The sequence below is a fragment of the Idiotropiscis lumnitzeri genome, chromosome 12 (assembly GCF_059441095.1).
Source record: "Idiotropiscis lumnitzeri isolate Australia: NSW breed Sydney's pygmy pipehorse chromosome 12, RoL_Ilum_1.0, whole genome shotgun sequence".
Classification (NCBI taxonomy): Eukaryota; Metazoa; Chordata; class Actinopteri; order Syngnathiformes; family Syngnathidae; genus Idiotropiscis; species Idiotropiscis lumnitzeri.
The window spans coordinates 16257737-16274981 of record NC_142402.1 but is presented as its reverse complement, the minus strand read 5'-3'; the positions used below and the strand labels follow the sequence as shown (position 1 = coordinate 16274981).

General features: G+C 41.1%; 2 protein-coding genes across 5 annotated transcripts; one reads left to right on the top strand and one right to left on the bottom strand.

The window, feature by feature from the left end:
* Window positions 1-88: 88 nt before the first annotated feature.
* nsun4 (NOP2/Sun RNA methyltransferase 4) lies at window positions 89-9820 on the top strand. Of its 3 annotated transcripts, none has more exons than XM_088311453.1 (9): window positions 89-236; window positions 548-752; window positions 866-1040; window positions 1142-1296; window positions 1438-1598; window positions 1685-1809; window positions 1999-2131; window positions 2246-2315; window positions 9729-9820. In XM_088311453.1, the coding sequence occupies exons 1-9, from the start codon at window positions 144-146 to the stop codon at window positions 9770-9772; spliced, it is 1161 nt and encodes a 386-aa protein (XP_088167579.1). In that variant the 5' UTR covers window positions 89-143; the 3' UTR covers window positions 9773-9820. The 3 variants fall into 3 exon arrangements, with proteins under 3 accessions (XP_088167579.1, XP_088167577.1, XP_088167578.1); XM_088311451.1 differs by lacking the exon at window positions 9729-9820 and adding an exon at window positions 7844-7974; XM_088311452.1 differs by lacking the exon at window positions 9729-9820 and having other exon boundaries at window positions 2246-3371.
* On the bottom strand, window positions 8648-16370 carry dmbx1a (diencephalon/mesencephalon homeobox 1a). 2 transcript variants are annotated; one of them, XM_088311455.1, is made up of 5 exons: window positions 16228-16370; window positions 12481-12635; window positions 12043-12221; window positions 10950-11328; window positions 8648-10179 (listed from the first exon to the last, which is right to left on the bottom strand). In XM_088311455.1, the coding sequence occupies exons 2-5, from the start codon at window positions 12632-12634 to the stop codon at window positions 9752-9754; spliced, it is 1140 nt and encodes a 379-aa protein (XP_088167581.1). In that variant the 5' UTR covers window position 12635; window positions 16228-16370; the 3' UTR covers window positions 8648-9751. The 2 variants fall into 2 exon arrangements, with proteins under 2 accessions (XP_088167581.1, XP_088167580.1); XM_088311454.1 differs by having other exon boundaries at window positions 12043-12237; window positions 12482-12635.
* Window positions 16371-17245: the final 875 nt, after the last annotated feature.

Sequence of the window (17245 nt, the reverse complement as noted above, 5' to 3'; positions counted from 1 at the left end):
TTACATTGACTGATGTTACTATTACCCAATTGAATATCGAGTGTACGTTTAAAGTCCCGCCTACACGTGTCTGACGTCATTCGGAACTTTGTTAGTAGGTAGTATAGTGAAGCCGGACTGAGAAACGTGACGTACCTGAAATAATGGCGCTGCGCTTGGATGCTAGACTGTTATTGCGAAAAATTCGTGATTTGAGATGTTTAACGTCAAGAAGGCATCGAGTAAAAGAAAAATGGGTAAGTGTGGAACATGAGCGATACTATAGAAGTTGGATGAACTGGAATTTAACGAGTTTGCAACGGTCAGGTTCGAGCCGAAAAATTAAGAAATGTCGTAGGGACGGTCTGCAACGAATAATGTAAAAATAAATGAATTTAAAAAAGATTCATGTCGGTTAATGTTAAAAGAGATGGCACGATATGCTGCTATAATAGTACCGATTCCCCCCCCCCAGTCACTGCAATATTAGGGACACTTTTTGTTTTTTAATATGTTTTGAATTCTGACAATCAAAAACTCTTTTGACCCTACTTCATTTTTCCCGCAGGCTGCTTCTCGCCCCAAGTACCCTCCGACCAGTTTGGCCCTGAAGCATTTTGATACCACCTATAGCAGTCAGCTGAGACATCTCTGGCCATCGGTTCGAGTTGCCCTGCTCTCGGAGAGAAAGTATGGCGCTCTTCTTAATAATTTCTGCAGTTATGATTGTGTGGAAGATTTGGCATCGCAAGGATGCAGAGACTTTGTCAGAGGTTTGTGTGAAATACTGCAACCAATGATCCTGTATTGACACTGTCAAGTGTCTTTGTATTTGTGTTGCAGCCTACAAAGGCTTCATGTTTTGTCTCCCTCATTATTTATGCAGAACAAGCATGCGTGGAACAAATCCCAGAAGTGGAATTCAGAGAAAAGGCTGAGTCCACCTCGATGGAAAAACATGACACTGCTGGTCAACAACAGTTATCACCACCGCACCTCAGCCCAAACATCAAATGTTTAGTCTTCCCAAGAGGAGACCTCACACGTTTCAAGCCAGCTAGGTGCGATTATTGACCTTCTATGTTGGATGCATAAAAGCTCCTGAATTTCATTCAACCACATATTATTTCATTTGGTCTCAATTCTGTTCTGCCACCTTAAGACCAGACCCGTCTGGGTTATTGGGCTACTACTTGATGGATGCCGCGTCAGTGTTGCCTTGCCTTGCACTCGATGTTCACGAGGGACACAACCTGCTGGACCTCTGTGCTGCCCCAGGAGGCAAGACTCTCGCTTTGCTCCAAACCCACGCCATTGGTAAGACAAATCATTTTTCTGATATGTTGGTTTTCCAAAATATTTCAATTGAAAAATTTATATCTGTATATATAAAAACATTTTTGTCCAAATAAGTGTTGATATTTTATTGACCGTAAATCGTTTATCTGTGCACTCAAGGTTTTTTGTGTTTGAATGACTCGTCTGTATCCCGGACATTACGACTGAAGAAAGTGCTCCATAATTACGTCCCTAAAGAGCTTTTGACCCGGCAGAAGCTTCGCATCACTTCCTTCGATGGCACCAAATGGGGCGAGATAGAACAAAATACTTTTGATAGAGTAAGGCTGTTTGCGTTTATATTTCCATTGCATTAGCAGCTCAACAGTAATACCAATAACACTTTTTTTTTTTTTAATTATTTCAGGTCCTTGTTGATGTTCCCTGTACGACAGACCGACATTCGCTCATGGAGGACGACAACAATATATTCCGTAAGAGCAGAACTGGCGAGAGGCGACATTTGCCGCAGCTACAGCTGCAACTACTGCTGTAAGCACATGACATACACTTTTCATATGAGAGGTCCCTGAACATGTGAATATTTAGAGTGAGAAAATACCAAATGTTTTCACGGAAGATGGTTATCGCTTTCAATTCGTGGGTTCCAAATGATTGATGGCTAATACAAGTCAAGCAGGAAGCGTCTTTCTACCTCGAGACAAACGTGTCGTCTTGCAGGGCGGGAGTGGTGGCGGCGTGTCCGGGCGGTGAGATCGTTTACTCCACCTGCACGCTTTCTCACATCCAGAATGTTGGCGTGGTCGAGCAAGCCATCCACTTGGCACGTGAGGATCATGGCATCCAGCTTCAGGTCAGTATGAGCCAACCTATGCGCTGCAGAAGCAGCCTGGTCAAACATGAGGCAATGTATTTCTGCGGACTTGACTTCCGTTAAAAAATTTCCCAAATTTTACTCCGCGTCTAGGTTGTTGACCTGCGACCACTGGCAAACCTGTTCGGGAATACCTTTCACTTTGCTTCTGACCTCCATTTGGGTGAGATGGTCATCCCACACTTAGCAGCTAACTTTGGACCCATTTATATGTGCAAGCTAAAGAGGCTCACCTAAATTGGGATTGTGTGGATGAACGTTTTTTTTTTTTTTAATGAATATGCATTTAACTCATCACAGTAAAATCTCAATTAGTGAGCGAGATTCCGAGCGCTGGAGAGTAATTTGTAGTGTCTTGTGAAAGGTATACGCCTTCATCCAATATCCTTTATGCAATATAATACAATGAAGTGCAATGCACAGAAATCTTTTGGCCTCTGTAACGGAGGTTTGTTTTCCGGTTTATCAGAGCAAAAGCAGCAGAGAAACTTAGTATTAGTGTAACACAATTATCAATGGTGGCACACAGGCTCCCTCTAGTGGTTGTAAAAACAATTACTATATTTAAGGCAAACATACAATACAATCAAACATGTAAGCAGGTATTCACCTTGTTTTAACGTTTTTGTTAATTTGTCCGGTACATAATTTACTTTTTAATTATCATTTTTTTTTGGTTGTATTTAACTTTTGGGCGCAATACTTTTTTTTAATTTGCACAATAGAACTTTTTTCAAGCATCATTGCAAGCTCATTTAACGTATGTGTAATACATTTTGAATTGAATGAAGTAGGTCTTTTATTATCTTATCGTGAAGCCCAGTGTTAATATTCAAATTATATCATGTTACAGTGGCTTACCATAATCAATACACTTTTGAAAAATCAAATCTCTCATTTTTGATGAACAAGTTGACTGTTTCTGCACGTTAATATTGGTCATTACGATGCAACAAATCAGTGGGTTTTAACGTACTTTCCTCTTCCATTTGGAGACAATTTAGCATTTGTTTAAGTAAAAAAAAAAGAAAAATAATATCCAAATTTTTTTAATTTTCCTGTCTTATCATAAAAATTATTATTATCCTGCATTGTATATTCCTTGCCCACTAGAGGTCACTATTGGTCTGTCAGTAATTCACAAAACCAGTCAATCCAGCATTTTGTCCTTTCTACCCTCTGTCATATGGTTAAAATAAATCTATCGGATGAGAAATCACATACACACATTTCTTTACAAAAAAAAAAAGCACAGCGTTTTTGCTCTCTCGTGAAGAACGTCTCCCCATCCATCAGGCTTGATGTCTGCCTAACAATATTATAGAAGGTCATAACGAGCATGCAGGCAATGACATATTTGACCATCTAAATCTGCGCAGTTTGCATTATAACATCGCATTGACTCTCGTTTTGCATTGACATCACTCAGAGGTGAAATGTTCCCTAATGTGATCAGCGGAGAGGTGTCTCTCATTTTTCCCATCACACCACAGATGACCCTTTCTGTTCTCCCGGCCGGGCAATGTAGCATGAAAAAGGTGTGTGCGTGTCTAACGAGCAGTCTATGCCTGAGTGTCATCCACCGGCTGCTATCATTAAGCTGCTCCAAGCACTGAGCTGACTCCCATCCACGTTGGACAGCCACGCTGCTCCCAGATGAACATTAAAGAGGCAGAGAGCTAAAATGGGACATCTCGCCTGTTTTTTTTTTTTGTTTTTTTTTGCCCCCTCCGCTTTTTTTTTTATTCCACAGACGAGTGCAGATAATTATCTGAGCGATTGTGAGTGATTACTGTATTACTGCGGTACAAGGGGGGGATGTATTGAAGAATGCAGAGGGAATTAATGACACATAAAAACTATTTTTGTATTGACTGCTTTCGTCTCCGGGGGCCTTGAGTGTCTGTTCACATCTCTTGTGATTACCTAAACGTATTGTAAATATGTGTTTCTTATGGGCCCTTCCATAAATTTACATGTTTTAACACTCAGGAGACGGCAGGCTGTTAGAGATCAGTTAGCTCGCTCTTTTGCCTGTTTCGACTTTATTGAATTGGCCAATGAGGCGCTGTGTTGTTGAGTCTCTGTTTATAAGCCTGCCATAGACAGACACATGCCACGTATTAAAAAGACAAATATCCAGGGTTTAACCTTGTCTGCAGCTGCAATTTATATGATGCCTTTTTTTTTTTTTTTTTGGTCAATAAAGATGCAAAACACTCGTGGATCTATTACAATTGAGCTCTGCCGCTAAATTAAAATTTCTGCGTAATCAGTTTGTGACCAAGTTACATTTCTTAGGCGGCGGTTAAAAGATAAAATATTACATTACTCACAGTCATACTGTTTATTTTTTATATTCTGCAAAGAATGACAAATATTGCTGCTTAAACTGTGACTGTGTCCATGTGCACTATATCTGTATTATACTGCCCCCAAGTGGACGTTGTGCGCACACCACAAGGAGCAGCACAATGTCCACAAAATTGAGTAAAAAAATAAATCAAATATATTCCTTAGATTCTATTTAACTACAGTGAACCCCAACATTCTCATGGATTTGCATATTTTAGGGGGTTGTCCCCCCCGTTTTTTTTTTTCTTTCGTGGAAAACGTATAAATAAAAAAATACTGACAAAAAAAAATTAAATCTCGGAATAGGTGAATGCGGGGATTTCTTTAGTGAATCCAGTCCTCTTGGAACTTTTCTAACATACCTCACACATGATGTGTGACCTGTAAAACTGCTCTTATTATTAATATTTATTTATTTATTTATTTTGAAAATATGTCTTTTCGTACCATGTGTCATGTCACCAAGAGAAATTCTCCTGTTGTCGCTCCAAACTTTATTGGAGTGCACCCTGTCTTTTTTCCGAGGCCCACATTAGAAATGCAACCGTACATTTAGGCTGAAGCCAGATTAGAGAGCAACAGAATGGAGGTTTTCTTCTCTCTAAGAAGATTACCCGGGAGGGGCGAGATGGCAGTCGGGGTGTTTAAGAAAAAAAAAAAAAAAGACAAGAAGAAAATAGAAGATGAGCTGGAACGAATGGAGGGTGGGCCAGGATGCAGTTCAGCCACCTGTTGTTCTTTATTGCTTATCCATAACTATTCTGTATCATTACTTCCACAGATTCAAGGCAAGAGTTTGGTCGTTTGCGTTCCGTTGGGTATTGTTTACCCGCAGGCACGTTTAAGCCTTGCAGCTGCGATCCAGATTGTTCTCCCCCTTTTAAGTTCCTGCAGGCGGTTTCCAGGAGAGCTTTGATGTGTATCTGGCCAATGCACACTATTAGAGGGATTTCCCGGGGCCTGACAGCTCAGATAATATGCTGCGAAATGGCCATGCCAGTGGGCTAAAAGAATGCTGGAAACGGGATTAGGATCATTTTCTGGCAGACCTTGTCACCTTCTCAATTGGCCGAGTTTTTTTTTTTTTTTTTTTTTTTTTTTTTTACGCTGGCACTTTCCTTTCTCGCCGTGGTTAAAACCTTTAAGAGAACCATGGAGAGGGGGCAGCGAGAGAGCCATTGAGTGAATGGTACGCTGTGATTTTTGTGTGGGGAGGTGTGTTCCGAGGGGTTCGGTGTGGACCGCTGGTCCTGCGGGGGGCTTGAACACAAACTTTGTAGTGTTACTTCATGGGATATGTGGTGCATTTGTTCCCTGTTATAATACTATATAATAACGCCGTTATAATACAGTAATTACATGTGCGAGAAAGTCCCATGATGTGCAAGTCCTAACTAAATCTAAAGTGTTAATCAAGTGAAAGTGAACAAGTCATGTCGAGTCCCCACTGAATTTCATTTTATTGAAATAAGGCCAAATTTGAATGAGTTTAAAAAAAAAAATGTATTTAACATGAGAAATCAAGCTGTTGCCTCAGGTGTTGAACTTTGTGGGCGTGTCCGCTGTCAATCAAATATTTCTACTATGACATGGAAAATGGATGCTCCAATGTCTAACGTCTTTCTTACGGCAACATGTTTGAGCCACAAAAATATATACACTAAAAGTCTCCGGTGGCTGGAATATGAGTCCATTTCATGCCGTGACAACGAGGCGCTCTCGAGCAACCAGAATCAGTCTGACTCTCGCGACCTGTCTCTGTGTGACGTGCACGCACTCATTGCAGACGACAAGGCGCTCTAAAAGCGGTCACACCAGCAGAAGCGTGCATTTTCCGGGGTGCCGTCATAATTAACTTGCTAACTGCGCATTGCAATTGCGTCAGATAACGAAGGCGCTCTAGTTCTTGCATTGTGGGGTAAGGGGCGACTCGTTTTGGCGCCAAGGTGCGTCACTGAGCTCTATTTTAGTCACGCCCAATAAAGTCAGGGAAAGTGAAAAACAGTTTGATGCTATTCTGTATCTCCACAGTTACGTGCTACATAATTCTCAGTCTTCATCTGCGTTCACAAACCAATATGTGAATTCACAGTACAGCAGCAAACTACGGCCAGGGGGCCACATGCGGCCCATTAAATGTTTTAATCCGGCCCGCCGAACTTGAAAAAAATTAATCAAATAAACCTAGTTAATGTTTTCATTAACTCCATTATTCTTCAATCAATTCACCCCGTTCCATATAATCTTCTTAACGAGTGTCCCACACACAGTAAGAAATTATTTCTCCTTTTGAAATATTTCAGTTCTTCGTGGCGTTAAACTGCCCTCCAGAATTGCTCGTAAAACGTGTCAATCAAAACTGATCAGTATTCCTTGCGTTCAAGCTCAATTTCCCATTCAGTCTTTGTCTTGCTCGCCCGAATCTTGTGCAGGTGTACCTAATGAAGTGGCCCGTGACTTTTGGTGTTTTGCGTGTGGCTTTGGTGGCGAAAATACAGAGATGGAAGCAGCCTGATCCAGCTTCAAGGGCACTTGACCCTTCAGCAGTACAATCGAGCAATCCCTGTTCAGCCCGCGGGCGTGCGTGCGTGCGTGCGTGCGTGTGTGTGTGTGTGTGCACGTGTGACGACATGAAAGAACATTTGGGACTGGAGTATTGTGTTATGTTAACTGGTCTCGGGCCTCGTGGGAGAAAATTGCGGCGTGTACCTACAAAAGCTATGGATAACAAGGACATTCGCGATGTGATCATATCAGAGGTGCAAGCAGGATGCCCTTGGAGGAGAAGACTTTATTTTTGAGGGGGGGGGTTGTCATGTGATGTAATGAAACACAACAAGGTCGGGGTGATGTGTTGTACTCCTATTAATGCTGCTAATCTGGTCAGCTCATTAGCTTTTTTTTTTTTTGCTTAATTCATGACCATCCCAGAAATCGCTTCAAGCGTGATTATTTACTCACCAGAAGGAGCAATGTTGTTTTCTGCTGGAAGGGCAAGCGTACATTTTGTAGGTGTCCCAATGTCCCCCTTTTTGTGTTTGTGTGTGTAAGTGTGTGTGTGTGGTTAGCATTGGGGTGGGGTGGCGGGCTGCGTTTTGACAAACCATGCTGTTAAAGATATAATAGCAGCATAATCACCGCCCCAGGCCGTCATTCTTCAGGATAATGGCCTGCTTATTCATTGGGGACGGCTTATGGCTCCTTTAATTTTTTTTTAAACCCTTTTTTTTTATTTTGCAGATTAAATTAATCATTTTTTTTGTTTTGTTTTTTTTTAATTCTATGTTGCTTCCGCATTTTTCCCAAAGATTTTACATTTTTAAATTTGTCCTTTAGATTCCTTCATCGTTTCTGGGCAGACTGATTTCCACTCGTCACCGCTCTTTCTCAAGGCGGCAGCAAATCTGAAATATTGTCCCTCTTCACTCTACAAATGTTCAGTTGAAAAATGAATTACTTTGAAATTCTTAAATGCTTGCATTCAGATGTTTTAGAAAGAAACATTTTTTGCACAATAAATCAGTTAGCAACCGGACTGTTAACTTTAAAATAAAGCTTGTGGAGAATTCTGGACATAAAACTATATATCATCACCTTAAATGTAATAAAGTGCATTGTATAAAGTTATGTGTGCTAAAAACCCTGGAGGAACTTTTAAAAATTGACACCAAATTCCATAAATTTGACTCCTAGTAAAAAATTAATTTAGTGTAACCTGCAATTTTTTAGCTTTCCATAAACTACCGGAACCACTTAGTGAAGCATAAAAATAGTTTTGTTGTCCTAAATAAAAACAATTAAATTGACTTTATTATTTGAAGTAAATAATCCTTTCACTTTAACCTGAAAGCAATTATTTTTAAAAGTTTTTAAAGTTGTCTCAATATTAAATTTAAAATAAATTCATATATTTTGAGTATTACATGGATGTGAAAATGGAACGCAGCTATGAAGTTCTTCAAAAATAGTCATATTAATTGGATAAATGAAGATATAATCACGGGCTGCAATTTTTTAAAAATGAAATAATAAGAAAATCAAGCGGCTCAAATAATGGATGAAAGGACGATTGAAATCCTGAAATAATGGTGTTCACAACGAAACAAATGCACTCGGCAAACAAGTTTCCAATATAAACATCTTCAAGCATTTTTTTTTTTTATTTGACATTTTTCAACAACGCTAAGCCTACACTGTTTGGGGAAGAGGAAAGGAAACATCTGTCGTCCACGTCTTACGTTATAATCTATCTAGCACACACCACTGGACCAAGTTGTGGACAAAGACAGAGGCAACAGCAAACAGCAACAGTGGAACAAACCAACTCAAATAGAACCAAGAGCGCAGAACATATAGAAGACTTAGAACCCAAGCAATCGCTGAAATACTTTTCCCATCCCGATGCAAAACTCAAAAACACAATTGCCAGCAGTCCAGTCCGGTTTTTGCTTCTTTTGCATCAATTCCGTGAGATCAGCAAATACAATCTTACAGCTAAAAGGACTTAACATGATCAGTTATACAACAATAGTAGAGTTCTTTACAATTATTAAGATAGATTTTATATTTCACATATTAAAATAATGTGTGTGCGCGTGTGTGTTTGTTTCACCCCCCATCCGGAGACTTTCTATTCCCGATAAACATGATAAGCCAACGTTAGAAGTGCTAACAGTCCGTGGGACTTTCATTGAAAAGCAGCATGTTTCCTCCAGACTTTCTGACAAATTTGGAATATTTCCGATTTTGGAAGATAGATCACTTGGTATTTTGTCGTCACAGATTAGCATTTTGTGCGTATGTTCCACAATATAGTCTTGTGCATGTTATACCTATTTCCACAAATTTCTATTTTGTGCACATGTTTGATCTATTTAATCTTCACAAATTGAAAAAAAAAAGATTTAAAACGAAAAATTCTGTGTCCTGAATTGGCTATGTACCTTATACCTTCCGATCACCATGCTGGATCCCTCAAAAAGTGCCTCATTTGTTCACATTATTCTTGAAAACATCACCTGTTATTGTTTACATTTTTTTCCAGACCTAAAATATCCGTGTCCTTAAGTAAAAACATTCACTTTGTGTGTGTTCACTTCTCCTATTCTTTCCCCGAGATTTAATTTTTTTTTTTAATCTTGAGTTTAAAGCAGCAGCCGTGGATGCTTCTTCACTACGTCCCCGCTCGAGAAAGAGAAAATTTCACTTTTGACCCTCACAGACACTTCCATCCAAGTGGAACTCTCAGTTGGACAAGGTGTCTAGTCCCAAGGAGGCGGCGTGCTGTTTGGCCCTCAGCCGCAGGTTCTCAATGCTGGTGGTCTTGCTGTTGTGGCTGCTCAGTCCGCCCGCGGCCGACGCCTGCAGCAGCGGGCTGTTCCACACCTGCTGGGCATGATGGGACAGCGACTGGTAGTAAGACTGGCAGGGCAGCGTGCCGAGCGGCGCCGGGGGCATGTTGACGTTCATCCCCAGGTAGGGGAGCGAAGAGGGCGCGGCCAGGTCAAAAGCTGGGTAGTGCACCAGGTTGTTGGTGGCGGCCATGTGCTGGCGGAACTGCTCCTGCAGACGAAACAGGCTCAGGGGGGAGGAGGAGTACGAGTGGTTCTGGGAGAGTGGACCGCCGCTGCTGGACGAGGAAGGAGTCACGGACGGAGAGATGAGAGGTGAGTCTGGACACAGAGAAGATCATTTCATCATGTCTGAGATGCGAAAATATCTGCTTAAAGGGGAAGTCAACCCCCAAAAAATGTTGGCAATAAAATGTGCAAAGTGTCTTCACAAGTCTAAACGTGACTTTCTGATGAGTTTTGCGTTTGTGGAAAATGAGTTAAGCAGTGATATCCGGTTTTTAGTCATCTCAGGGGGACGGCCATTTTGTTACTGCTTCACAGTTGCTCAGGTAATGACCAATCACGGCTCACCTGTTTTATGAAGCTGAGCCACAATTGGTTGGCTGAGCTCTGATCAACTCTGATGTCATATTCAATCGGCAGAAGTGACAAAATGGTCGCCCTGCGAGATGGCTAAAAATGGGCATATTTTCCTACTTAACTCATTCCGCAAACGCAATATTAATCATAATTCCATGTTTCAACTATTGAGCCTGCATAGAACATATTCTTGTAAAGAACATTTTGGGGTTGACTTCCCCTTTAATTTTACACGGGCTGGAATATTTCCAACATTTGCACACCGCAACAACGAGGCGCTCTAAAGCGGCCACGCCAGCGCGAAGCCATATTGGGAGTCACTTAACAGTCTCACAACCAGCCTGCCTCCTTGCCCCGACACGTTAATTCCCGCCATGATGCGAGTGCATTCACAGCAGACAACAAGGCGCTCTAAATTTTCAGCATAATTCTCAATCCTTTCCCGTTTACAACAAATAACTTGCGACAAGCATGTAGAAAGAAGAAACCAATCTCTGAATTCGCTTCACCTGCTTTAGGACTGAGTCTTCTGCAGGGTGAAGAAACATCTCCCGGTGTGACCGCTCCCTCGCTGTGCAGACATTTACTCTCATCCTCCTTATCTGTGGCGTTGTCCTCCGTCGCAGACTCGCTGCCGGACTGCTCGGCCGACGTGACGTTCAGCTCCATGTCTGGCGGGAGCGGACGCACCGCCGGACCTTCTGCGTCCAGAGAAGCGGAGGTGGAAGGAGGTAACTGGGGGTCAGGAAGGACAGTGGTGGAGGGAGCGGGGGCGTCGTCCTTCTCAGCTCCTCCTTCAGGGCTTGTTTCCTTCTGTTTCTGCAGCTGCTCTTTTTGGAGGCTGCGTTGCTTCTTGCGGAACTTGGCCCTGCGGTTCTTGAACCAAACCTGGCAGGAGACGAGGCATTTGGGTGAGTGCTGATTTATTGGGACAATGTGCTATACGTTGGAAGTGAACCTCCTTTTCTTTTTTACTGATGTGAGACCAACTACGTCACAATTCTCACACTGTAAAAAAAATAAATAAATAAATTGCGTAAACTCAAAATTTCAAGGCAACCAACTTCAAAAAATGTTTTAATTGGGCGATTGAACAAAATGTTTAAAGGTTTGCTGATGTGAAAATGGACTTTTACACATTTTCAACAAAAACACAAGAGTTTAGACAACTAATTGCCCCTTGTGTTGTTACCCAACTGAAAGAAACAATTTAAAACAACCTACCATTTTTTGGGGAGCAAACAAATACTAAGTAACACTATGCCATAAATGTCAATTTATATTTTAAAGTTGTCCCAACCTAAAGGACTCCTTTATCCCCCAAAATACAAGTTGTTTTTTTTTCTTTTTACAGTACAAACAATTTATAAATGGTTGCTAAACATTTATAAATATGTTATTAACACATTGTAATATAATCTACATGCATATTTTTAACACCAAATTTGCAATTTGAAACAGTGCTTAAAACATGTCTTAGTGGAACAAAAAAAAAAAAAAAACATTATATAGGCGCATGCACAAAAAAAGTGTTAGCGCACCTTGCTTGCCAGTGTGTGTGCGTGCGTGTGTGTGTGTGTGTGTGTGTGTGTGCGTGCGCACCTGCACGCGGGCCTCGGGCAGGTTAGTGCACATGGCCAGCCGCTCCCGCATCACCACATCTGGGTAGTGCGTCTTCTGGAAGGTCTTCTCCAGGGCCTCCAGCTGCTGGGCGGTGAAGGCCGTGCGGCTCCGGCGCTGTTTGCGGTGCTGAGAGCCGTAACGAGCCTCGAGGATGATGTCTTGAAATGCGCAGCCGTTGGAACACAAAACACGGCAAGTTTTATTTCACAGTCTGCGTGGCGATCGTGTGTGTTTTGTATTACCATTGCACATTTGATGTATAGTGACTTGGCGAGTGTTTCACGTTATATTATTTCATATTTGGTGAATTAAATGAACGTTTTGTTATGTTTATTGTGGCCACAGATTAACCCCCCCCCCTCCACTCCATGTCGTGCGTGTGGCTTCAAAAGTGTGAGTGAGTGTGAACTCAATTACCTGCTAGTCTCTCTGCCAACGTGAGCGCGTGCACCGAGGGCCTGTAGTCGGGCGCGTGCTGCGCCTGTTGCGCCGCCTGCTGGTGGAGGTTGTACATGGCGCTCAGGGAGTTCATGGCGTGCAGCGAGTAGCCGTTCACGCCGTAGTGCTGCATGCTGTGGGGAAAATGCACGGAAAAGAGGATGAGGGGTGTCTTATTATTAACCCCCCTCCACACACACACACACACACACACACACACACACACTTTTTTTTAAGGATTTCTTGTTTTTTTTTTTTTTAAATAAATGACGCACTCGAGGGCCACCCCGGTGTTCATGCGTGCGCGCCGACAAACGTGTTATCCATTAACATCCAATTATCGCTCTGCTCATTCCATTAATTATACAAAAGGCTTTTAATTGGGGCAATTACTACTCGTCGACACAATGAACCGTAACGGATGCCTTCTTCGGGAATGTATTCAGTGATACCCCAGAAGCTAAATCCCCACGGAAAATGTTTGCATTGACAGATCAAGAAGACGTTGATTAACCATCTGCGGGAAAATGTAAAAAAAAAAAAAAAAAGAAGATATGTATATATATATTGTATTAATTTATACTTTTAATGTTATCATCCAAATTGTCAGATATTTGCTTTTTGCCACGCATGCAGGCATCCATGCCGAAATTATTTCACAATGCAAGCAAGATTTTTTTTTTGTTTTTTTTGTAGTTGTCACTAACTGGCCCAACATCCTGAATGGACCGCTCGGGGACACGATTAGATATGTATTAGCATTAGCATTAGAATTAAGTGATGTATTAATATGGAGGCGGGGATGTCTCCAAGGTCCAATGAGCTGCTTTCAGTGGCATCAACTGAAAAACACGTGATATGATTTTAATATATTAATTCTTATCCTGCAAGCAAGCAATGTTTACATTTTTTTTCTATAGTGTCATGACCTGGTATATCCATCATTTTTATTTTTGATGCGCTTGCGGGCCCACTAATTGAGTTCGATAAAAGTTTAAAAAAAAATTATAAAGTTGAAATAAAGAGTTGATCATCCTCCGTTTGGAATGACATTTCATAAATTTACATGTTTGTGTATTATTTAATTATTCATGTATGCGGTTTTATTACAGTTCTATTATTGATATTGTCTTTATTATTTTATCATATAGGCCAATATCTTTCTTTTTTTTTTTTTTTGCTGTTTGTAATCTTGGTCGGTAAATGCATGATGTAAATCGGGTAAAAAAAAATCTTAATCGTTACTATTGCTGTTGTTGCGGTTTTTGTAATAATGATTGTTCGAATAATTATTCTTTATTGTTTAAGTATCACCTCGTTTACCATTGTTGATGTTGTTAGGATTTAATATTCCACACAATTTTTGAAGACCTCGGTATTGCGCATTAATTTGTTGTGTTTAGTTGTGCGGCATTTTGGGAGTAATTCTAGCAGCTTTTCCCCCATTTTCTTTTGCTCTGTTGTCTGTTATTAGTATGTTGATTATTATTAGTGTGGCCCTTCTGTCTGTGCGTGTGCTTTGTGAACGCGTGAGTCCATTCGGCGGCTGTTGGGAGTCTGCAGCAACTGATGGATGTGATCAGAAGGGCAGTGGGGAATCGTTTAATTCGCCGGGACAGAAGGTGCTTCGCTAAACATTTACTTTCCTCCCTCAAGTATTTGACTTGAATGCCCCCCTTCAACTCCCAACCGCCCCACCACCCACCACAACCCCCCCCCTCCCCTCTCTGGCGGCCTCTTATCCCATCGCCCCCGGGCAACGTTTTGGCTGAGATGTATGGCTTCTCCGCGGGTCAAAATATGCATGTTGATCCCCATTTGGGTCCCCGTCTAATGGAAGTGCAAATAGGTTTCGACTGCGAGGGCCTCCATTTATCATCGAGGCTGACATATGCGCGGCGAAGGGCCTTTTTTTTAAATATACGACGCTGAGAATTCCGAGTGTACGTTTAAATGCACTTGGGGTGACCGCATCATTGTCCGCCTGCAAAGTGGATCACATGAACCCGCTTTGTTGGTTCCGGTTGCACACATTTGCGGCAAATGGAGCACAATGCTTCGTCACGGAGGGCCGCGATGTTGTCGTTGATAAAGGCGGCTGCATGAGCGCTGCGGGCGGGTGAGGACCTCCTGCCTGCAGGCTGGCGGGCAGCGCTGCTCAATGCTTCGATTAGCAAAGCGTCATTATGGAAATTGGCATGTACAGTGCAAGTCTTTTGATCCGAGTAAATGAGGAAAAATGGTATTTGATGGAAGCCCCCCGGGGGCCTGGCAATCTGCTCTGCGCTCGGGACGGTCACACGTGCAGGGCCAAGACTCGCTTTTCTTTTACTGTCAATATTTGCAATGGGGGGTATTTTAATATTTAGTCATTTCTAGCTTTTTGTTAACATTGCAATGATAAACATATTATTGCATGAAATTAAAGAATAATTTGGGTTGTTTTGCTAAGATAAATACGTATATATATATATATATATATATATATATATATATATATATATATATATGGATCGTTCCATTTTTTGTTTGAACATTTTATTTCTGGCGCAGTAATTTTAAGGGTGTGAAAAAAAATGAAATGTTAATCTAAAAATTTGACTGCGATATTGATTGTTTTCTTGGAAAAACGATACAAAAAAACTGCCAAATACTTTTCAATACAAGCAGAAATCTACAAATTATTTATTGGAACTTCTGACATTCGAACGCTTATTGAAATAATTGGAAATTCTATATCAAACCAAGAAAGTTGTACTATATAGAAAAACACATTTCTTAATCCTTGGAATGTCAAAATCATATAAATATGTAAAAACATGAATAGCATTTAATATATTTAATTAGAACTAGTATTTTTTTGTGGTACATTTCACGTGCCTCTGTCATATTTATTAGGCAATCATTTGCTGTGTTTACTTAATACAATTGAATTGGATTGAATTGGAATTAATATACACGTGCTCACAAATTGACATACCCTCGCAGAATTTGTCAGAAATTATTGCAATATATTTATTATTGAATTTATTTTTATTGCCACAATATGACTCACTGGGGCATCTCGTGATTATCTATATTTCTTTGTTTGTGCTATTTATGTTTATTTGAACTCTCGGGAAAAAAAGACTTATTGGTTTTGCCTGATCACTCGCGTAAACTTATTCGAACAACTATTGGAATGATCGTCATTACGTTTTTCACTGATTGGCTGAAAGCAATCACATGGCCGTGTAGTGAGACGTTTTCAAACAAAATATACCTTCGGTCACGTGTGTAAATAAAACCAGCCCAAGAACAAGAAGTGGTTGAGTTGGAATGACACGTGGTCTAAAACAGAAGCCAAATATTTTGGTCCGTAATAAATAAAAAACAATTGAAATATGATAATATATTATTTTGGGACTACGGTACTTTGATAACATTTGAAATCCTACAATATATGTTGCACTTGTAGCCTGTAGTTCTCCGCAAACTTAATTTGATAATTGGGTACATTTTTCTCACTTTACCGAAATAAACACGTACGGGTTTGCCGGAAAGTTACGATGCGAAGTTACGGAGTACTTTTTATTAACAGCCCTGTACACGTCTGTTAAATAAAATAAAAGTGCCCAGTAACTTTGCGAATGCCGTACAAGAGAAGCAAGGGGAAAACGTCGTGTTGAAGTTCAGCAGCAACTGTGTTAGTATTTTTTTAAGTTGTTTAAAAAGGGGTTTTCTTACCTTCTAATGTCAGTGAGTAGGCACACGCTAAATATAGTTTTTTTCCTCCTCCGCCGTTAAAAGTAGTGCAATCTTGTCGCGTGTCTTGTCTCCAAGTCCACAGTGCGCGCGCGTTCCCGTGTTGGTGGAGACTCGTCCTCGTCGCAGTAGGAGACAGAGGAGGTTTTTTTTATTTAAGAGCGTGTGGGCCGGCTCGTCCTGGCTCGCTATTGGCTGCCGTGGACGTCAATCAAGCGAAGCAGCCAGTTAATAGTCCCCGGCGGACTTTCACTTTATAATATGATCAATTGCGGGCAGATGTTGTTGTTTTAACCTAATATCGGCAAAAGTGGCACCCAACAGTGATAGTTACACGTTTTATCATTAAAAAAAAAAAAGTTTGACTAGTTCAGTTTTGCATTTCTTTCCCGTTGTCTGATGCTTAATTGCAATCTGCGTCCTTTGGGAAGCTTTTGGTTTGTTTGCGTTTGGGCTTTTTAGCTTTGTGTGTGCGTGTGCGTGTGCGTGTGCAAGGAGAGACTTTGGCGAGATGACTAATAGATGCCAGGGTGCTGCCTCGAGACTCTCCTCCCGCGGCCTGGAAGGATTTGGGATGGGATAGGGAAGACAAGACGCCACCCCAGCCTGCAAAAACCCCTGTCTTAAAATGACTGCGGGTAAGAGGATTACGGCAATAATGCCCTTCTCTTCTTGAAGGGTTTTTTTCTTCCCCCTTTTCTTTTTCTTTTTTTTTGAAAGAGAGAGAGACAGAAGATTTTTTCTCCCGGAGCAAAACCGTTTAGGTGGGGAATTAAGGGCAGCGCAAAGTAGCCTTTTAATGCATAAGCTTGCATATTTGCTTGCAGGGAGATTCTCTGGGAAAGGGTTTGTTTGGGACAGTTTGATCTGTGACCGTGTTGGACACACATTTCAACAAGTTGGAATGCCAATTCATTGCCATAGGTTTAATGACTCTCTATTGCGTCATGCTGCTTTATCAAAGCATAAGCAATAGTTTAAAAACAGTTCTTTAAAATGA